This window comes from Copadichromis virginalis, linkage group LG8, assembly GCF_057382275.1.
Source record: "Copadichromis virginalis isolate Kocher_CV1m ecotype Utaka linkage group LG8, C_Virginalis_male_GT1.1, whole genome shotgun sequence".
NCBI classification, from domain to species: domain Eukaryota; kingdom Metazoa; phylum Chordata; class Actinopteri; order Cichliformes; family Cichlidae; genus Copadichromis; species Copadichromis virginalis.
This window is the reverse complement of record NC_140625.1, coordinates 16,281,615-16,304,097: the sequence shown is the minus strand read 5'-3', so window position 1 is coordinate 16,304,097 and position 22,483 is coordinate 16,281,615. Positions and strand designations below refer to the sequence as shown.

Below are 22,483 nucleotides of genomic sequence, written 5' to 3'. Positions count from 1 at the left end.
ATGATACTAACCGCGAGAAACGTTACATACAGCTTTGTGTGACAGAAATGAAGGAGAAAAAATGTTTTGTTGGTCATTCATTATTGTCATGACATCACTTTGATTAGTTGAGTATCTGAGGCTGAGACCACAGGACTGTAAAACATGATTGTTGGGCTTCATTTCTGTGCTGAACAGTTATTTCAAGATTAGTTAGTAAATAACAATTAGCTAATGTTGTTCATGAGACTAAAATCATCTCACTGTGGTAATGTAAATATAATATGGCCAATATTATAGTATTGTCAGATTATTATGATACATATATATATAGATATATAGATATATATCTATATATAATGACGTAATGACGTAATCACACTTAAAATGCGTACTTCAAGCGTGCAGACCCTGAATTGGGACACAGCCTTAGTGTGTGTTTTTGTTCCCCCCCCCCCCATTGTGTGTAAATGGTTTGGCCAAATCATTATAAAAGCTACCCTCATGTGTCTTTGTAATTAGGTCAGTTTGTGAGTTAAGTTGTGTCTCACTTTGTTTTGGGTAAGCGTCTGTAAATTCCTTTTTGTAGAGTTATATTTAGTTGACCTCTTTTATGGGCCTGCTAAGTATGTTTTTGAATTTTGTTAATTTTGGACTTTTTGAGGGTTAAAATTACGGAGCCCCCCAGGGGACATGGGAGAAAAAAAAAATTACGGAGGAAAAAAAAAATAATTAGGGAGGAAAAAAAAAAATTAGGGAGGAAAAAAAAAAATTAAGACGGACTTTTGCGAGCGCTCGCAAAAGTATTGCGAGCGCTCGCAAAAGTATTGCGAGATCTCGCAATAAGTATTGCGAGCGCTCGCAAAAGTATTGCGAGATCTCGCAAAAGTTTTAGCCGCATTCTTCGGAGGCCGCCAGCTCGAAGCCGACCGGGAGGTCGAGGCATGATGTGCCGGGAAAGCGGTGTTCCTCCCGGCTGTAGTAGGTCTCGACTTCCCGTTAGCTTCGAGCTAGTGGCCGCCAGCTCGAAGCTGACCGGGAGGTCGAGGCACGATGTGCCGGGAAAGCGGTGTTCCTCCCGGCTGTAGTAGGTCTCGACCTCCCGTTAGCTTCGAGCTAGTGGGTGTCAGATCTCCAAAAACGTCGGAGCTCTTTTGCAAATATGTGATGTCTTGTAAACCGAGCAGGTATCTGACGTTTACACAACTGCATTCACGCCTCAAAATATCTTAAAGGTGTATTTTGTGACCCAGAAAGAGTAATATTACAACTAAGTAGCTGCCGCCATTGTTGGAGTTTTGCGAGATCTCGCAATACTTTTGCGAGCGCTCGCAAAAGTCCGTCTTAATTTTTTTTTTTCTCCCTAATTTTTTTTTTTTCCTCCCTAATTTTTTTTTTTCCTCCCTAATTTTTTTTTCTCCCATGTCCCCTGGGGGGCTCCGTATAAAATAAAGAAAACCCTTTTTGAAGATACTTTTTTGCCTGTGTCCTCTTTGCTTTGGCTGCTTGGTCCCTCACAAAGAACATTAAAAGCTCTTCTTTGGATGTTGGCTGACTTCTGTTCTCTGTCAAGATGATCCCACACTGCTTCAATAATGTCGAGGTCCGGGCTCTGGAGGAATAAGGAAATATTTTGTTCTATCCCTGTCAAACTGTCATCATTGGCATTTTTCATAAATTCAGCAAAGAAATGTTTTTTAACCGTAAATTGATGGCACACTGTCATATCTTCAGAGATATAAGAGCTGGATCCCCCCTCGTAAGGAGGTCACTGGCTCAATTGAGCTGTGCAGAGCTGCTGGAATCCGTGTCATTATGATCACTGGTTAGTGTCATGGAGAGCTTTTTTATTATACCATTCTTATAATCAGAAAATCGGATCTTTCTGTTCTGCTAATACACAATCATACAAAGTTGTTTTTATTCTCCGGAAACTGTCCTTTTTACAAGGTTTCCACTCATTTTCTCCTTCTCCATGTGTCAGGTGACAACAAGGGAACTGCTATCGCTATCTGCCGTCGCATTGGCATCTTCGGCGAGGACGAGGATGTCTCCGGCAGGGCCTACACCGGACGTGACTTTGATGATCTGCCTCTCCACGAGCAGTCCGAGGCTGTGCGCAGGGCTTGCTGCTTTGCCCGTGTGGAGCCGTCCCACAAGTCCAAGATCGTTGAGTTCCTCCAGAGTTATGATGACATCACTGCCATGGTAAGAGCCCAGCAGTGCAGGATGCAAACTAAACCTGTTACCGACACAGAGGTTGTGTTAAAGTGTTGTCTGGTGGTTGGTTTGTCTAATGCATACTTCATCTCCTCCAACCGCAGACTGGTGATGGTGTGAACGATGCCCCTGCCCTGAAGAAGGCCGAGATCGGCATCGCCATGGGCTCTGGCACTGCCGTTGCCAAGTCTGCCTCTGAGATGGTCCTGGCTGACGACAACTTCTCTTCCATTGTGGCTGCTGTTGAGGAGGGCAGAGCTATCTACAACAACATGAAGCAGTTCATCCGCTACCTCATCTCCTCCAACGTTGGTGAGGTCGTCTGGTGAGTGACCTGTTTGACACACACTCTGTACAGCTACACATCTTTCTTTTTGTCTCTGGCTTAACTTCAGCCCATTACCCTCCCTCAGTATCTTCCTTACCGCTGCTCTGGGTCTGCCCGAAGCTCTGATCCCCGTCCAGCTGCTCTGGGTCAACTTGGTGACTGATGGTCTGCCCGCCACTGCTCTGGGCTTCAACCCACCTGATCTGGACATCATGGGCAAACCCCCACGCTCCCCCAAGGAGCCTCTGATCTGGCTGTTCTTCAGATACATGGCCATTGGTGGTAAGTGGAACTGGGTGAGTTTGTATGGATTTTGATTGAAAGTAGGTACAACAGTTGTCTACACTGACACGATCCACCTACACTAACAGGATATGTCGGTGCTGCCACTGTTGGTGGCGCTGCCTGGTGGTTCATCTACGACCCCACTGGCCCCGGGGTCACCTACTATCAGCTGGTGAGTGTTTTTCCTGTTGCTTTCCACTAAACACAGATGTAGACATTTACTGATCTTCCTATCCGTGCAGTCACACTTCATGCAGTGCCACGATGAGAACGAGGACTTTGAAGGCCTGGAATGTGAAATCTTTGAGGCTGCTCCTCCCATGACCATGGCCCTGTCTGTACTGGTCACCATTGAGATGTGCAATGCTCTTAACAGGTACTTCTTTGAATGTGATAGAGGAGGATGTAGCTTGTAAAAAAAAAAAGGTTTCTTCATGCAACAGATATATTCTGCTCTCACGTCTCTTCTTCTTCTTCCTCTTCAAGCTTGTCTGAGAATCAGTCTCTGGTGCGCATGCCCCCATGGAGCAACTTCTGGCTGCTCTCTGCCATGACCCTGTCCATGTCCCTGCACTTCATGATCATCTATGTTGATCCTCTCCCTGTGAGTCAGAAGTTCAGTTTGAAAATGTTTTTTGTTTTAGAAGCTCTAGTTTATGTGGATTTCCTCCGTGGGGTTCAGCTTCATCTGACTTCCATTCTTTTCCTCTCCAGATGATCTTCAAGTTGACCCACCTGTCAGTGGAGCAGTGGCTGATGGTCCTGAAACTTTCCTTCCCCGTCATTGCCATTGATGAGGTGCTGAAGTTCTTCGCCCGCAACTACGTTGAAGGTAAGCAGCACTTTTATAAATCCACAAGAACAAAAATAAACAGAGATCTGTCCCAGTTCCTAAGATAACAGATAATAGTTTTACTTAATCATTCATGCATTACTACCATCATCTTTTCAGACTATTTGTTAATATTTTAACTTATTAAAATTAACCTAGCCTTTATCTAATTTCATTTTAATTCAATCAGGTTTGATTCTGTGTTTTTAATCTGCCTGTTTTCACTTCTCTCCATTCATCATTAACTCACGTAACCCGTTTGTTTTTGTCCATTTCCAGCTTAAATTCAGCCAACCCATCACCATTAACCTGTAACTAAACCAAGGTATTCCAAGGCTCACACTGCAGTGTGTAGCGCTGTGTAGAGACTGTTTGTCTGTTTGTGTATTTGTTGCTATTTCAATGTGTTCAAGCTGTTATCAGACTCACTGTGACCTCCGGGGTCTCCTCACTACTCATTCATTGAAAATCAAATTGAAAAACATTGGGTATCATGACTTCTGTATGGGGAGACCCTCGAGTGTGTTGATCTGAGGTTTCTGTTTATTGGTTTTTGTTTTTTTCTTCGTGAGATCACCGTGAGCAGGTGAGTAGATCACTTTGTATCTCACCAAGGTTACCTTTTATAATCATTATATAAACATTAAACAAATGTTTTTTCTTAGCACTTTATGATATAGCTGTAAGCAGATAAAAGGTCTGTGTGAGTATTAATTGTTCCCTTTGTCAACAGATTTTACTCTTAATCTCTTTTACTGTTAGCATTATGTGTAGTTTTTTCCTCTAGAGCTGCAATAAACTCCAAAATAATTTATTACATGTTTATATGAAGCTTATAAATAATAACAGTGACTTTTTCATAAAGTAAGCCCCACATTTAAAATGCTCTCCCTTGTAAATAAAGGCTTAAATTGTCTTAAACTTCCTTATATTTCTGAAAGAAAGTCATACTGTGAAACTGTTCTTTGTTCTCCTTATGAAGACAAATCGGGGATGTAGCTTTTTTTATGTTTAAACCCTCAAACTCTGGAACCTACCTTCAAATATGAAGTCTAACAATAATTTCAAGCAGTTCTTAAAATACACCTTTTTAATGAGACATTTAGCTAATGTTTCCACTAAATAATAGATCGCTATACAGCCTACGAGTGAGCTCAGCCACATTTAGTGGTCTGGTAAATAAAGAGCATGTGCATTTTGTCTTTGTCAGTATCATGTTGGCCTCCTACTTCTGTCGTGTCAAAGTTTGTTTGTTTTCATATTTCTGTTTATATTCGACAGGATTTTGTGCAGAATTTAATTTTATGTATTGCTTACGGATAAAGTGCTTAAGAAATTTAAGAAAACACAACTATTTTACAAATCTGTAAAGTTTTTACATTTCTTTGGGGGGTTTAACCAAGTTCATGTTCTAATTTGAGCCAACACACCAGACCTGACTGAGAAGTCAAAAGCTAAGTGAGGGTAACTGTGGTTCAGGGGATTGGGAAGCGCTTCTGTAACCGGAAGATCGCCAGTTCGATCCCTGGGCTCTCCGTCCTGGTTGTTGTGTCCTTGGGCAAGACACTTTACCCTACCGGTGTTGGCCAGAGGGGCCGATGGCGCGATATGGCAGCCTCGCTTCTGTCAGCCTGTCCCGTGGCTACAACCGTAGCTGCCTCCACCAGTGTGTGAATGTGAGAGTGAATGAATAGTGGCATTGTAAAGCGCTTTGGGTGCCTTGAAAAGCGTTATATAAATCCAATCCATTATTATTAAACACTGAAGCTAATTTTCTGTTCAGCAATGTAAAAAAATAACTGTACTGGCAAAAAAGTAAGTAAAGTCCTCAGTAAGTAACTGGCATTTGAAGTAATAATGTGCTTTATTATTTTGTAAAACAGTAAATTTATAAATACACGAATGACAATATTTCTTTTTTAGCATCAAAAATATCATTTTGATTAAAGGGCTTGTGTATAAAGGCTGATTAACCAGACCAGAAATATTAAAAAATATTTTAGTAAACTAACAAAACTGTTAATTTAGGGCAGCTGACCACCCTTACCTTGGTGGTCTTATAAATTTTTAAGCACTGTGTATTTGTGTGTCTGTGTGTGTGTGTGTGCGCGCGCGCAGGTGTCTGTTTATATGTATGTATTTCTGATGCATTGCTTGTATTTTGTAGTTTTAATATGTTTTTATGCTTGTGACGTCCTTTGATCCTCTGCATGCCATATTGAGCTGTACACAAACTGAATTTTGTGAAGCCCTGTCACTTTAAGTTTGAGAGACGCTATCAAAGTGTCATTCTTCTTATCACACGAGAAATCACGTAGTTTTCCTTTGTTTACCAAATCACGTGTCTCTGGTCTCTGCAGCAGGTACAGAAGTTAAATAGAGATGTAGAAGAAGAGGATCTTCAGGGCTGAAGAGAAAGAAGCGGAGGAGAGAGAAAGATCACAGCCAGAGAGGGGAGCCATAAAGAAGAAAAAGACTGAAAAAAGAAAACCTTATGGAAAAAAAACAAACAATAAAATTTGTTTAAAATCTGCAATAAAAATAGTCTCTGTATAAGGAAGGAGATTGAATTAAAATGAGGGGAAGTATCCTGATTAACCAGATAAAACAGTAATATTTATGATTTTATTCTAAGAAGTAAAGTATGTATTAAAGGTGATTATTTTTTTTTGTTAACCTTGGATATTCTCAGCTGTTGTGTTTTTGCGTCCTCTGTCCATTTTCATATGACTGACTTTCCAGCTCATTACTTTGATTCTAGTCTTCGTTGCTCGTGTCTTGTGCAGCCTCCCTGCTTTAGCTGGGCTCTGTACAGTGTGGTGTAGGGTTGTTTAAAATGACTTCATATGGGCAGAAAAACCACTTGCTTTCAGCCGCCAGCGCTCTCTATGACCATGCGGTCAGCGGACTCAGTTGGAGGTCTCGTGACATAAAATGGGCATGTCTACTCAGTCACAACACTTTTGGTCTTATATATTGTTTACTTGATAAGCTGCAATAAAGTGATGATTAAAAACTTGTGAATTTATTGTGGAGCATGTTTTTATTGAGAGTAAATTTAGATGACCTCCTCTGGAAATGCCACGAGGATGAGTGATTACAGTGTTCAACATCCATACATATTAAATGTGAGTCAAACCATTTAAATTTTATAGCAACTATTTTGGTTTTTTTAGCCCATGACGGGTTTTTTTTGTTTTTCGCTTCTGCTGTTTAAGCGTGGCTCAGCGACAGTCATCAGTCTTTGGTTTGCACAGCGAATTCCAGAAACCCCCGGATCCATTAGATGAGGGTCCTGAACGGTATGTCAACGTCCTTCATCTGCTTTTCATAGTCTTCATCAAACAGCTTTGATTGCTCAGCTGTGAAATGGTTTTTCCAGTCACCCACTTCACCTGCATATGAAAAGGAAGACAATTTTGTTAAGTTGGAAAATTTATGCTAAAGCCTCTATCAATGTTTTTGTTTTTTTTGTTTTTTTGCACAAATGAATAACTGACTGGTGCTTAAAAAATGTTTTCCAAAACAGTCATATGTAATGCCCACACAGTGTCTCATTTACCGCTAATACATTTATTAAATTATAACATGTAACATACAACATGCGTGTAAACACTGTTCACATTTTGTATCACTGTGGATTTTAAATCAAAAACTGCAAAGTGCAGAATTCCAGCTTGAACTGCTCCGGATGTTTTTCAGCCATTTTTATATGTAGTCATTAGATGATTGATTGACAAGCAGTTTCTTGAGGCCATGAAATTTCAGAACTTATCAAACAATCCTTTTATTTAAAATCATGTACGTTTGTTAAACTCATTTTAAGCCTGTGAAAATGTGAGGTTATCTGTATGACTAGCTGTAATGTTTAGCCCCATACTTTTTTAAAAACCTGGACGTCTGCATTTCAGTTACATCTTGACTGTTTGAGTTAAGATCCACTGTGATGTGTACAGAGGTAAAACTCCCAAAACTGTATCTTTGTTTATAGATGTAATTATATTGTGCTGATTAAATACTTAATGACTGGTTTGTTAAAAGTGAGGGGGAAAAACTGACCATATAATTGTTGCAGAAGCCCAGGCTAACGATGCCTTGTTTGAACTAAAAATCCTCCAAAACTTTAAATCGACTCTAGTTAATATCTGCCAACAGACTTATTCATTTGAGTGTTAAGTTGTTGTAATGTATAAATAAAATAGAAGCGAGAGCTCAAAATCCAGGGACCTCTAGGGGGTGCCCCTGCACTGAAGGACAGGTAGCAGAGCAGTAATTGCTGCCTTTGAGGAGCTCAGACTGTTCACAAGTTGATTTAACCATGTGACATTATTACATGAAGATATTTGTGTGTCTGAGACAAATATAGGTGTTCATGACATTTTAACTGCCCTACGTAAGGCACTCACTGGCGACTGAGATTGACTTTCCTGCATATCTTTAATTTAATAGTGCACCTTTTCTCATGAAAGGAGAGATGGACTGGTCAAACACCGGAGATGGAATGCAGGAGTAGTTGGCCATCGGGTTCTCCTTCATGTTTTTAAAGGAGGTGAGCTCCACGATTTGGCTGACGACCTCATCGGAGACCGACAAGTCCAGGTACTTCATGATGCGCTCCACTTCACGCCGAGGATTCTGGGAAAATAAATGTGACAGAGTATGTGCGGAGATTATTAATTTTTAAAATTCATTACAGATGTTCAAACAGATAAAACAAGAGGGGGTGTCACCACATTACGACTGAAAACAGCAAATACCTGAAGGTAACGGAAAAAGTAAAATCATAAGAAGTGATAAACAAAACACTGCAAACCGGTGAGGAGAGATTACATAACGGAAATCAAATTGGGAGAAGCTGTTAAATGGGAGTTCTTCCTCCTCACTGTGGACAACTGCTCACAGCAGATCATTGCCCTGTTGGGTTTCTCTCTCTAACACTTCAGGGTATTTAGCTTACAATATAAAGTATGCTGATATTTATGAATTGACTGGTCATGTGAAAAAGGATGTTTATCACGGGATTCTGTGCAGTCCTGTGAAAAACTAAGTACACCTTTACTGCTTCAGTTGGTAGAAGCAAGCTAATTAAATGCGCTTGATTAACTGATCTTCAGGAAGTGTGAGCACCTCTATAAAAGGTTTGCAAATACAGCATATCAACAGAAAATGGTAAATGGCCTGCATTTATATAGCGCCTTACTAGTCCCTAAGGACCCCAAAGCGCTTTACATATCCAGTCATCCACCCATTCACGCACACATTCACACACTGGTGATGGCAAGCTACATTGTAGCCACAGCCACCCTGGGGCGCACTGACAGAGGCGAGGCTGCCGGACACTGCCGGACACTGGCGCCACCGGGCCCTCTGACCACCACCAGAAAACACCTCATACCAACTGTTAAGTAATCTACAGTTAAATGTGAAGCCATCTGTCCAATAGGTAAAATTTCACTGAAATTAGATCATGCAAAAGGACAATGGCCACAAGCACAGCAGCAAATCTACCACAAAAGGGCTGGGAAAGAAAAGAATAAAGGTAAGCAATGGCCCGATCAAAGTCCACACCTCAAACTAACTGAAACCTGGGTTTAAATAAAGGTCTGCAAACATCAATGAACTAAAGCAACGCTGTAAGAAGGGTCCAAAAGTCTTCCATAACGATGTGAGAGACCGATAAGGTCATACAGAAAACCTTCACTTCAGGTTATTGATGCTAAAGGTGCTTCTACAAGCAACTGAATCACTGGGTGTTTTCCACAGGACTGTGCAGTCCAACTTTCTCTGTCGTGCAACTAATACATATATACAGTTCTTTGAACAATATCTCAAAGTATTTTTTTAATTTATATTGAATGTCTTTTAAGAGTATGGTACATTTGTTTTTAAATCTTCAGAAATAGGAGATTTGCCGGTAGTCACATTGTTTACAAAAAAATCTGCTCTTTCTTTTCAGCTGTATGTCAGACAGTTGGCATTACTTTTCTTTTTTTTCCTTTATACATGAAGCTGGTCTAAATCTGCGTCTATAACAAGGCTTCCTAATCATTCAATCTCAGCTTTACATATGAGATCAAAGGAATGCGCTGCGTTTATTACGTTTGCTTTGAAGAAGGTTGCGCAACATGCTTTGGTTATAATCCACGTGTTCTCCTCACCTCTTTCATGTCCTCGTAGAAGAGGTACAGAATATTCCTCTTTTCTCGCTCCAGCCAGTAACCTTTCACATGATCATACCAGGAGCCCCATGACACTGTAGAAGCAGAGCAAAGGCCATTCATTCAAGCAGCTTTGATGAAAACATTTCTCCTACTCCAGTCCAGGTTTATGCTGAGTGTATGTTTATATTTACGGCTATCGTAAAGCCTCATTAACAGCTTAACATCAACATTTATGACAGTAGGTATTTTAGTAACTGTCGGCTGATAAGAGACTGATAAACTTGACCACCTTTAATGACTTTACAGCTGTGTAACTGCAGAGCTGATGAATTATTGCAAAGTGATGAATTATGATTACATAATTCATCATTTCTTTATTTTATACTAGGAAAATTAAAAGTACGTACAGTGACTTATTGACAGATGTGTCATTCTGACTAGCTTTAATATCAATATTTGGTATGACCACCTTTATTCTACAATACAGGCAGCTTAATTTCTTTCAGTAGTTTTCAAAGATACTTCTCTTGCTTTTTGAAGGACATTTAAAGATGTTGGCTTCCTTTTGTTTGGTTCTCTGACCTTCAGAAAACCTGAAGAACTATTGCTCAAGACCACTTAAAGTTAAAGGGCTCCTTGAAAGCAAAGCATAAAGAAATAAGGGTTGGGTCAAAAGTTTACACATCAGTACACATTTGCATGAACGGTACATGTTTTCAGTTCCTGGCAAACTGACAAGCCTCTGATTCTTATGAACAAGTTTCATGTTTGTGCCTTGAGCAGTCGAGCGCAACCAGTGAGCCAAGGTGGAATATGAGTTTATGCATGTAATGTTTGAACTTTGCCAGATTTTAGATCTGATTTTACCTGATGAACCTGCACACCCACTCCAATCCCTGGAGGTTATCAAAAGTAGCAAATCAGTCAAAGACTGACTGAACCAAAGTGCAGTCTGAGCTCCTCGGGAGGTCCTTCATATCAGCTGCTGTAAGCCCATTTAATGCACAGTACTAATAATATGAGTTTTCCAAAATGTTTGCATATTTTCATGTTAGTTACTGGGTGTTTTATTTATTCATAAATTATTAACTTTATTAGGAATTAATATTGTTTATGTCAGTGTTTATGGCATGTAAATGGCAATGTAATTTCCTGCAAACAAAGGATCTATCTTTGAATCTGATTAACTGACGGACCATTAAATTTGTTAAATAAATCAAGCCCAACGAAACCTATTATGTACATTTCCACCATATTGTGTTTTATGAAAGGCCACCTTTTTGTTCCCTAATCTTCACCAAACTGGCACAGATGCTTTAATATGTTCCAGTCAAATCAGCAGCAAAGCAGCCAAACTGGTTATATGTCACCAAGATTTTGATTTCTATCACAACTAAACACTCTCCTCTCAACAAGCTGAGAGGAGTCAGGTAATAATTCACTTTGCATTACCCAACCCAGTGACTTCATTTATAGGTAGTTAACATATATCCAATTGTTAATATAAAGACATTTCAAAAAGTTATCATTTAATGACCCTACAGCAACCATTTAAGTCTTTTTCTAAGGAAATCATTTTTTTCCCATTCTGGAATGAATGCATTGAAATTTAATAAAGTTGTGTGATTGGTTTCATACTTACTTACAAAGCAAACTATGTTCCTAACAAGGCACATATGGTGGGAAAAAAAGCACAAAAGAAATAGCAGTAAAGAAGCAGCTTTTTTATGGCTGTCATGATGAAGAAATATTCCATTTATTTATATATTTTTTAAAAAAAGGTTACATTTTCATCCAGATCCTCCCAAGATATGCGCGCTACAGCCACTCAGGGTGCAACTAATCTTATCATGACCACTCAAGCATAAAAGGCAGTTACACAAGTTGTCATAGTTTCCATCCACCATCACATATTTTGTTCACAAAAGCCTCCAGGCAACCAAAGACGCTGCTTTGGTGGGTAAACATATAGGGCTATTGATGGCTTAGAATAGGTATGAGGACACAGAGGGAAATATACTTACGCTCTCCTTGCATAAACTTGTGGATGTAGCCACCAAAGGGCCCTGGCTCAGGCTGGGTCTGATTCATAAGATCAAAGTAGTAGTAGCTCACCAGGTTGTCTTTGGCATTGCGTGCCACGTAGATCGACTTCCCACATGATCAGGAGGAACACAAAAAGATATTCACAGTACAGAGAACATGTTATTTGATGAGATTGTGTCTAGCATGGCATTCGTAACCTCCCACCTCATTTATGTGCCGTATCATGAACCTTTTACCTTCAAGCTGCATGAGTTTTCTGTCTAGTAAGAAGCAATAAAATGAGGAATTTCTACTCTCACTGAAGTCTGATAGACAAGAAGTCTCACCTTGCATTTGTTTTCCCAGAATCCAGGAGGCACCAGCTGAAAAGGAAGATGCGTCTTGATAACTCTCGGGGGATCCATTTTTTCCAGAAGATCAAGACCTGAGACATAAATCCAGGGAATTGGACACAGGAAAAACTTAACATGTGTATTCCATGATTTCTCATATATTCCAACCAATGGAAACTGCTTATTAGCATTGTTGAATTTACTTTTTTTTTAACATGGTTAAAATAACATTAAACAGGTGAAAAAGTTGACACGGCCATTTAACTTAAGGCAAATTTCCCAAAAAATGTGACAGCAGTATTAATTTAATTCAATTCAATTTTACTTAGCACCAAACCAGAGCAACTGTTGTCGTGATTTCTACTAAAATGACCGAATGACTCAGCATATTGTGAACTAATAGGATTTCACCTTATTCTGAGGTATTTGCAAGATCATTTGTAGTAGCCTACTACAAGAGAATGATATCATCCAGCTATTTTGATGTAATGTCATTTAGCTCAGTGTTTTGTTATACAACCGTTTGCATTAACATGGAGCCTTCCAGGTATCTGTTCTTTGAATAACCAACCTGAATTAGAAGAAGTATATTTAAGTCCTGTTTTTACTTTTTCCCAGATGACTGAAAATGAATAAATACAATATAAAAATGTACCTGACAAAAATAACAAACACAGTAGGGGACCAAGTCTGGATAATCAAGGTAAGAACACCTGAAGTGATTAGAGACTGATGAAACATAGGTGTAGGTTTCCTTCTAATGGAGCCTTAGCTTGACGCTCCGCTTGGTCCCTCTTTCCTTATCCACAAAAAACAAAAAACGAAACCGCAGTCCTTGATAGCTTCTCAATATTTACTTCAAAAGTCCAAACAGGTACATAGCAACAGAATTCCAAATTACAAAAACTTATAAAGGTCAATTCAAAATGGATGAAGAGAGATTGCGAGGTCAAAAAACCATATGGCTCCACTCTCCTCTCGCCCAACTTCCTGTTTTCTGCACTATCAAAATAAAAGCATACATTTCAAATTAAACTGCATGTAGGCTTCTACATTACCGGCCCCTAATTGTTATCAATGTCTTTGAAACAATTACTACAAAATCTTTAACTTAAATGAAAAGATCTATGGCTACATCACTTAACTGAACTTCAACTATCTTAAAAGAATCTTCTTTCACTTTCCTCCCCTCAGAGGAAACTAGTTCTTGATTTTCGAAGAGTGCATCAATTATCTTCAGCTTCTTGCAAAAGGCACAGCTTTGTAACTGGTCGACAAAGCTCATTGGTCTTGGTCTTTACTTTCACCTGACGCACCAGATCTTTCTGGTCTGGAAAGGTCTCTACGATTCTTCCTAGTGGCCATGAATTTCTGGGTGCTGTGTCATCTACGATCAGCACAACATCACCAACATGGAAATTTCTCTTAGGTGTAGTCCATCGTTGACGCTCTTGGAGCTGCATGAGGTATTCCTTGCACCAGCGTTTCCAAAAAATGTCTGCAAGATATTGGATTTGTCTCCACCTGCGATTTACATACTGGGCATCCTTGTTGAAGATTCCTGGGGGTAATTCTGGCTTAACCTTCAGCAACAGGAGATGGTTGGGTGTTAAAGCCTCCAGGTCATTGGGATCTGAAGATTCCTTTGTAATAGGCCTGCTGTTTATAATAGCCTCAGCTTCACACAGCAAGGTGTGGAGACCTTCTTCATCCAACAGTTGTTCTTTTACTGTGACGTTCAAAATTTTTCTCACTGAGCGGATGAGTCTCTCCCAGCTTCCTCCATGGTGAGATCCTGCTGGTGGATTAAAATGCCATTGGATCCCCCTTTGCTGCAATGATTTTATGATCATACTGGAGTTCCATTCTTTAATTGCTTTCTTTAACTCACTGTTAGCTGATCGGAAGTTGGTTCCATTATCCGAGTACATCTCTTTAACTTGTCCTCTTCTGGCAAGGAATCTTCTGATGGCGTTGAGACACGCATCAGTGTCAAGTGAAGATGCAACCTCCAGATGTACAGCTCGTGTGGTAAGACATGTGAAAATGACACCATATCTTTTTACTTGACTTCTTCCCCTTTTTACCAGGAATGGACCAAAGTAGTCAACACCTACTTTGGTGAACGGAGGGTCATCAGGCAGGATCCTGCATTTTGGTAAATCTGCCATTATTTGTTTGCCAGTACTTCCGTGTAGCCTTTTACAGGTGACACATTTTGACAAGAACCTTCTAATGGCTCCATTTGCTCCAGGGATCCAAATTTTTTGACGCAGATGAGCCAACATGTGATTCCGTCTGGCGTGAGCTGTAACATCATGGGTATGTCTTAACACAAGCTGTGTGATATGTGACTCCTTTGGCAAGATGACTTGCTGCTTAGCATCATCTGGCATCGCTGCTCGACTCAACCTTCCTCCAACTCTTATGACTCCATCTTGCAGTACTGGAGTCAACTTGTAGAGAGAGCCTTTTTTCTTCACCCTTTGATGTTCTTTCAGCATTGCCAAGTCCTGTTCAAAACTTTGCTTCTGACAGTACTTCACAATTTCCATTTCTGCTTTAGACAAATCATCACAGGTTAGATTTTTTCCCTTGAAAGCTTTCTTGAATTGGCTCATCCTGATTTCCTCACTCATTGTGCTTGCTTCCTTTCTCTTTGCTATTAATTCCTTAAGCAAACTCTTCAGTTTCATGAACCAGGCTACAGCACGCTTTAGCTTTGTCCAAGATGAGTAGTGATTCATCAGCTGGTCTACTGCGTCTTTGAGCCCTTGCATCTGAATGACATGTGTCTGAGCTTCTCTTTTGACCTCTAAGTCATCAAAATCCAGCATTCTGGGATCTGGATTCTTCGGCCACTGATCTTCTGAGCAGAATAGGAAACTTGGTCCCGAAAGCCAATCGCCACATTTTAAGAATGCTGCAACAGTCTGTCCTCTAGAGACATGATCTGCTGGATTCAAAGTGGTATTGACATATCTCCACTGCCGAATGTGAGAATGGCTCAAGATTACTGAGATCCTATTAGAAACAAAGGTCTTGAATCTTGTGCCTTCACTATTCAAGTACTTTAGCACAGCCGTGCTATCTGTCCAAAAAACAGATTCATGCAGTTCTACTTCTAGTTCCTTCTTTAGAAGTTTATCCATCTTCACTGCAACTGTTGCGGCAATCAGTTCCATTCGTGGGATGGTTGGACACTTCAAAGGTGCAACCCTTGCCTTTGCCATTACCAAGGTGGACTGAGTCTCGCCACTTGCATTGCGCAGCAACAGGTAGCTTGCTGTGCCATAAGCGTCTTCGCTTGCGTCAGCGAAATGATGCAACTGCGCAAAGACTGGTGCACCAAACTGCTTTGACTTGATGCTCCTGTCAACTCCAAAGTCGTCAAGCCTTTGCAAATCTGCAACCCACTTATTCCAGCTCTTAATGACGTCCTCCGGTAGGTATTCATCCCAGCCGTATTTCCTCCGACATAAATCGTGCAAGATTTTTTTCGCACACAGAATCACCGGAGCAACAAATCCCAGTGGATCAAAGATGGAGCTGAGAAGGGAAAGCAGTCCTCTTCTAGTGTTCGGTCTGTTTTTAAGGTTGATCTTGAACTTGAACTGATCTGATTCAGCACACCACTGAATTCCCAATGCTCTTTCCATCGGCAAATTACTCTCGTCCGGATTCAGAACTTTAAATCCTTGTGCTCTTTCTTCATCGGGAATTGAGTTGAGCAACTTTCTGCTGTTGCTTGACCATTTTGTTAGTCGAAATCCGCCTTTTGCCAACATGTTCCTCAAGTCAGAACACAGGGTGATTGCTGCATCTTCCTCTGCAATTGACTTAAGACAGTCGTCCACGTAGAAATTTTTCTTGACTGTCCTTGCAGCTTCTTGACCAAATTCCCTTTCGAAATCAGTAGCGCATTTCTGAAGTGCAAAAGATGCAACACTTGGCGAAGAGGTGGCACCAAAGATGTGGACCAACATTTTGTGTTCTGCAAGCTTCTCCTTGTAATTCCCATCAGACCACCAAAGAAACCTGAGGAGATCTGTATCTTCCTTGCTGACTCTGACCTGGTGGAACATGGCCTCCACATCAGCCATTACTGCCACAATCTCCTGTCGAAACCTCAGGAGGACTCCCACCAGTGAGCTTGTCAAATCCGGTCCCTGCAAGAGATGCTGGTTCAGCGATGTTCCTTGAAAGCTTGCCCCGCAGTCGAAGACAACACGTAACCTTTGCTTGACCGGATGTCTCACTCCATGATGAGGCAAATACCATGTTCGTCCCTCCAGTGACTTACATTCAGCATCGTTCAGTTTGATCGCGTAACCCTTTTTTAGGATATCATCCATATATGCAACATATTCCTCGTAAAACTTGACATCTGTGGTGAATCTTTTCTGTAAGTTCAGCGCACGTTGCACTGCGACTTCTCTGTTGCTTGGCAAGCACAGCGCCTTGCTTCTCACTGGAAGACAAATACTATAATGGCCATCCTCCAGTTTTGCAGACTGAGACACCATGTTCAGAAACTGACGATCTTCCTTGGACATTTCAAGATTTTCGTCTTGTCCTGCATCAGGAAAGTCCTGCTTAAACTGTAGCTGCCAGAGCTCTTCCAACCTGGCTACTGATATCCTATTCACAGTCACTTGTGCCGATCTGTTTCTCCCACTCATGTCGCCTCCACTCCTAAGTGGTCCATTTACTGTCCAACCTAATATTGTTCTCACTGCGTAGGGTCCATTGTCCACGCTGTTTACCACCTTAAGCGGTTCCATGGCTTTGGGAACATTCACTCCTATGAGTAATCCAACATCCGCTTGGATAGTGGGAAGTTTCACTTCCGTCAGGTGTGACCACCTGTCAACATCTTCTTGGCTTGGGATATTGTTTTTACTTACAGGAATGTGGTCTTGTGCATACACCTCTGAAAGTTTAATAAACTGGCTACCATCCAGACTACTGACTTCCAGTCCAGTCACAATGCAGGTGTTCACAACAGATTCATTTCCCATCGTGCGGAGTGAAATTTTCGTAATTCGTCCATTCAGGTTCAGTTGTTTTATCAGTGACTCTGTCACAAAGGTGGCTGAGCTGCCTTGATCCAAGAATGCATATGTTGTTACTGTCTTGGTTCCTTTCTGGGCCTTGACACGTACTGGAACGATTGGAAGAATACAATCTTCCTTACCGGCCCCAGTCATGCTGAAAGTTGCTGCTGTTTGTACAAGAGCACTTGATACGAACTGTTGAGCAGCCCCCCTTGCTGTTTCTTCTTGTGAGTCCCTATTGGTGATGTGCAGCAGGGTAGGATGCAGTCGAGAGCATTCTTGACAATGGAGCTTGTCTTTGCAGCTGCTACTCATGTGGCCATGTTTCAAACAGGCAAAACACAGTCCTATGCTCCTTAAAAACTCAATCTTGTCCTTGTGAGGCTTGTCCTTGAGCTTTCTGCAGATTTGGAGGTTGTGTTGCTCTCCCTTGCAATAAACACAAGGTTTGCTGCTTGAATCCACTAGGACGGTCCGTGTTTTTGATGCCACTTGTTTGGCACTTTCTGTCTTGTTTTCCATTTGAGGGTCAGTGATTGCTGTTGTAAACACTTTCTTTGGTTTGAATGTCTCTGCATATTGTGGCTTTGCTCTTTGTCTGAATGAGTCCTTCACACCTGTTGTAGTTTCCCTTATATTTCCATAAAGTGGGTGTAGCACGTACCTAACTTGCTTATTGATAAAGTTGACAAAATCCTTAAACTTGACCTTTTTCTTCGTTTTGTCTTGCAGGTCACAAGCATATTTTCGCCACGCTTCTTTAAGTTTGTAAGGAAGCTTGTTAGCTAATGCCCTTAGGTTAGACGTATTATCCAAGTCTTCCATGTAGTTAACATCTGTCATTGCATTGTAGCAGCCGGTGAGAAACAATGCAAAGGACTGTAGTGCAGTGCCGTCTTCTGGCTTAATTGTCTGCCAATCCAAGGCCTCCTTTATGTAGGCTTCAGCTATCTTAAAGTCATCTCCAAAAAACTCTTTGAGCATTTGTTTCGCCTTTGTATAACCCACTGAAGGTTCCATGTGGATGCAACTTTTAACCAACTCATGTGGTTGTCCACTCGTGTACTGAAGCAAATACTGTAGACGATCACGATTATTATCAGTGCGGTTTTCAATTCCATGTTCAATGGAACCGATAAAAGAGTTGTATTCAAGTGGATCTCCGTTGAAAGTTGGAATGGAGATGTCAGGTAATAGAGAAGCTTTGTGATTCTTTACCAGGTACTCAGTGACATTAACTTGCTGAGAAATGGCTTGACACAAACTATCGAGCACAGGTTCACCGGCCCTTTCAGTGCTTGGCGCAGGCACTGTCCTTTCATGCATTGGTGTCTGCACATCGTCGCCATCGTAGGGTGCTGATGAGACGTACTGCGATGTTGGGTGGAATGTGGTTTTAATTTCAGTTTTGCCATTCTGATCATCATCTGCAAAAATGCTCATGTCTGGCTGTGTATCTTCATATTTTTGCAAAACTTCCAGTTTTGCATCTGACTCAGCAAGGGCAGTCTGCATAGCATGCATTTCCTTTTTAGCCTTTATTGCAGCCTCTTTTCCTTTCATTTCTGCGTACCAATCCGCTTCTTCCTTTTCTATTGCCAAACTCTTCTCCAGAGCTGCAGCCTTTGCCTTTAATGCAGCACGCTCCATTTCTACCTTTAATCTAATAGAGGAAGATGTAGAAGAAGATGTAGAGGAAATGCTTCCGCGCTGTGATCCAGATCTACTGGAGCGTTTGCTTGCCGACTTTGATGACATGGACCTATTGTCTGCCTGCTTTCTTGTGTCGTCCTCTCTGTTCTGTTCAGAGAGTTTCATGACTTCATTCATCCACCCTTCACATTTCCAAAAGAAATCATTCAGGGACTTGTTCTTTGGATCAAACCAACTATTTTGATCTTCCAAAAATTCCTCTTCACTCATAAGTTGTTGCAGTTCAGAATTTAGGCTAGCAAAGTCTTGCTGCAAAGAGCTAAAGTCAACTCGTAATTTATTTTTAACGAGGTCAACGTTTGCATCATCTTCCATTAATTGCTCAATTTCTTTTCTCATGCCGGTTAATTGAGAGAGCTTATGTCTACGTGTGTTGACATTTCTAGTCTTGCAGTCTTCCATAGCCTTCTCAGTCATTTTTACAATCCTTTTTCCACTGTTTTGTTCGTCCATGGGTAGCAAAATTCCAAACTCAATCAATACACATGCACCTCAGCAAATTAAAAAAAAAAAAAAAAAAAAAAAGGCAAGGCAATTTAAGACTTACGGTTTTCCATCTTCAGTTTTTCCTCGGTTCGGTATTTCCTTCTTACTTTATAGTCAGGCGTTTCCAAACTCCATTAATCCGTGAAGAGCAGGTTTTTTGACTAATGTAGGTTTCCTTCTAATGGAGCCTTAGCTTGACGCTCCGCTTGGTCCCTCTTTCCTTATCCACAAAAAACAAAAAACGAAACCGCAGTCCTTGATAGCTTCTCAATATTTACTTCAAAAGTCCAAACAGGTACATAGCAACAGAATTCCAAATTACAAAAACTTATAAAGGTCAATTCAAAATGGATGAAGAGAGATTGCGAGGTCAAAAAACCATATGGCTCCACTCTCCTCTCGCCCAACTTCCTGTTTTCTGCACTATCAAAATAAAAGCATACATTTCAAATTAAACTGCATGTAGGCTTCTACAATAGGCATGTTTTGTTGAGTCAACAGTCCAGGGGAGAGAAAGGGTGGGAGGGTAAAGTTCATTATTTTCTTTCTTGTATCTAATGGTTTGGATATAGTGGTAAGTCTAGCACCCCAGTACATTTAAGATTTCCTTAGACAGTAGTAACACTGACTGTTGTGCCAAAACCCTGCAGCAAAACACTACAGCTACTTTTTTAGCTGTCTGTGACTTATTGTTATAAACCTGCCTGTTAGTTCACCGTGACATGCTTGAAAGTTGGCTTCATTGTAAAAATTCAACTGGCTGGTATTAAAGTTTAGTCAAACACAAATATGGCTAATCTGTGTTGGAAAAGCACAGCTGCGTTCACTGAAATGACCCAACTACAGTAACTTTTGTTGATCGCCTACAGAACTCCAGTTCAAGTCTTTTCTTTGGAGGGATATGCTTATGGGTTGAGAACTCATTGACTCTGATTGGGATGGGAAAAAAACGATCCGTTACAGAAACATTCCTCCTTGACTTGTTTTTGTGAGTTCTGACATGCTACAACTACATGTTAAACCTGCTGAGTCACAGTAGAGAATAAAAACATAGATAAAACACACACCTGAAGGGATGGGAGGTGGGGAGACGATCTCTAGGAATGGACTGCGGACAGGTGTGGGGGCTCGTTTGCAGGCCTCAGCATCTCCATTGTGAAGGAGCAGGTCAACAATTTCCTGGGTCCATGTAGTCCCTATGAGACAGAGACATCAAACGGTGTACTGCTAAATCTCACCACATTGAGTAAAAACATTAACAACAGTCCAACAAACGTCTTTTTTGACACCAGCTACTTAGTAGTGCCACATTACAGCAGATTCCACAGTCTAAAAAATTAGTCCAGAGACTGAAGGGCAGGAAAAGTAGCCTGTCTTTGTTGTTTGTTTGCTTAAATTATAACTCTCACACTTCATGAAGGCGTAATTACAGGATTAGTCTAGAGTTACTGGTGTTTTCCTTTATTGCCTGCTTGTTTAAGCAGTTACACACACACAATGTTTTGGTAGACTTAGTGGAAAAACTACTTAACAATCAAGTAATGGAAGAAGAAGAAAGCATTAACACCACAATGGAAAAATATTTCCTCACAAGTTAAAGTGCTGCATTAAAGAGAAAAGGGAAAGTGTGCTTCATTTTCTATGCTGTTTTGGCAGTGCAGTCCTGCATATTTTCATGTAACATCTGAATTTGCAACAGATAAGGAAAAAGCACAGTATTTTTCTCCATACCCGTGAGTGGAAGTGTAAAGTGTTAGAAATGTAAGAACGCAAATAAAGCTGCTTGAGATCAGTACTTTGTGTCTAACACTGTTTCTGAGTACCTGCTTTGGGGTAGGTGGCGATGAGGAGGTCCGATGGATCGGGACGAAAAGCCCAGATGTTGTCCCAGTTGTTGGCGATGTAGTTCATGAGAGGCACTCCTCTGACTGGGATGAGAGGGAAGCGTGTGATGGAGGAGCTGGCCTTATGAATAGCCTCGCTATAAGTCATTTCTTTCTCCTCTGACATTTTTTACACTGCCAAAAGCTGCCTCAAGGAAATCAAGAACAGAGAGCTAAAATCTGCCTCTTTTAAATTGAAGAGAAAAAAAAAACTTCAACAAACTCCCGAGGTCCTGCCTTCAGCTGTCTGTGTCAACCACTCACTGCTGATTTGCCAATGAGCCACATAAATCCCAGCTTCTAATGGTCCTGTTCTTCCTGATTGTCAGTCCCACAGTCAGCGTGTTTACTTCCTTTTTAAACTGTCATTATCTCCTCCTTGCATGATCCCGGCCAACAGCAGCGCTGCCTTGTTTCCTCTTGATTTCTCGTGGTCTGCAGCGTAAGTCGCCTCCCAGATCTGAATGCGGGAGCAGGAGTCTCTCAGCGGCCTCTCAGAAACAATGAACTCCCAGCTGAAGTCTGAGTGCCTCAGTCACTTTAAAACATGTTTCTTTTTGCCCCTCTTTCTATCTTTGTAAGCTGGCTCCCTGAGTGCTTGTACCCAGGTTCTTATCAGTCTGCGATCACAGGAACTTGCACCAGCAGACCTACACTAAAGTGCCCTTATGTAACGTTCCTAGTTACGTATGAATTCCACTTTTCCTCACAATACTGTCTTGACTGCTTCCTCTGTAATCTGAGGAAGGAAAAAGGGAGGGTCGCGAAAAATCCTGCAACCCACAGAGAGGTGGACTTACATGTGGAGAGTACAAATGAAATGGATTTAAACTTCACAGTTAAATGTGTAACTCTGTGTAAAACACTCTGACCACTTGCGTTTCTTGGTCTTTTAACAGAGTTGTGTTCAATGATTCACACTTTTTAATCACAATTTTAAAAAACAACCAATTTTTAATCACAATCAGAAAATTAGTGGCCAATCTTTACAAAAGCACATTTGGACTTTGATCCTTCAAAGTAAACAAAATGTTGACCTAATTCCAGTAAAAGAGTGCATGGCAGGGGTCTCGTTTCATATTGTATTGTCTTACAAGAAGAAAAATGTTCTTGTGTAGACACGCTGCTGGAGATTTATATGGACTTCATAGGTTATCTATT

At 40.9% G+C, this 22,483-nt stretch overlaps 2 protein-coding genes across 2 annotated transcripts; one reads left to right on the top strand and one right to left on the bottom strand.

Moving 5' to 3' along the window:
• Window positions 1–1,730: 1,730 nt before the first annotated feature.
• Window positions 1,731–6,668, top strand: LOC146703086 (sarcoplasmic/endoplasmic reticulum calcium ATPase 1-like). The gene is made up of 9 exons (XM_085466204.1): window positions 1,731–1,804; window positions 1,964–2,187; window positions 2,304–2,524; window positions 2,613–2,809; window positions 2,899–2,984; window positions 3,055–3,188; window positions 3,299–3,416; window positions 3,527–3,644; window positions 6,005–6,668. The coding sequence occupies exons 1-9, from the start codon at window positions 1,795–1,797 to the stop codon at window positions 6,022–6,024; spliced, it is 1,128 nt and encodes a 375-aa protein (XP_085322330.1). The 5' UTR covers window positions 1,731–1,794; the 3' UTR covers window positions 6,025–6,668.
• LOC146703085 (sulfotransferase 1C1-like) lies at window positions 6,364–22,043 on the bottom strand. The gene is made up of 7 exons (XM_085466205.1): window positions 21,263–22,043; window positions 20,507–20,635; window positions 12,178–12,275; window positions 11,830–11,956; window positions 9,803–9,897; window positions 8,099–8,279; window positions 6,364–7,039 (listed from the first exon to the last, which is right to left on the bottom strand). Exons 1-7 carry the CDS (start codon window positions 21,447–21,449, stop codon window positions 6,927–6,929), a joined length of 930 nt encoding a protein of 309 aa, XP_085322331.1. The 5' UTR covers window positions 21,450–22,043; the 3' UTR covers window positions 6,364–6,926.
• Window positions 22,044–22,483: the final 440 nt, after the last annotated feature.

What these genes read in the sequence shown, in the direction of transcription:
- LOC146703086 (XM_085466204.1), top strand. An exon ending in ATGATGACATCACTGCCATG is followed by an intron (nt 2,188 to 2,303) that starts GTAAGAGCCCAG and finishes CTCCAACCGCAG; the next exon opens with ACTGGTGATGGTGTGAACGA. An exon ending in TCTATGTTGATCCTCTCCCT is followed by an intron (nt 3,417 to 3,526) that starts GTGAGTCAGAAG and finishes TTTCCTCTCCAG; the next exon opens with ATGATCTTCAAGTTGACCCA.
- LOC146703085 (XM_085466205.1), bottom strand. Translation starts at nt 21,449, where the DNA reads ATGTCAGAGGAGAAAGAAATGACTTATAGCGAGGCTATTCATAAGGCC. An exon ending in TCTGGGAAAACAAATGCAAG is followed by an intron (nt 11,957 to 12,177) that starts GTGAGACTTCTT and finishes TCATGTGGGAAG; the next exon opens with TCGATCTACGTGGCACGCAA. An exon ending in CAAGTTTATGCAAGGAGAGC is followed by an intron (nt 9,898 to 11,829) that starts GTAAGTATATTT and finishes CTGCTTCTACAG; the next exon opens with TGTCATGGGGCTCCTGGTAT.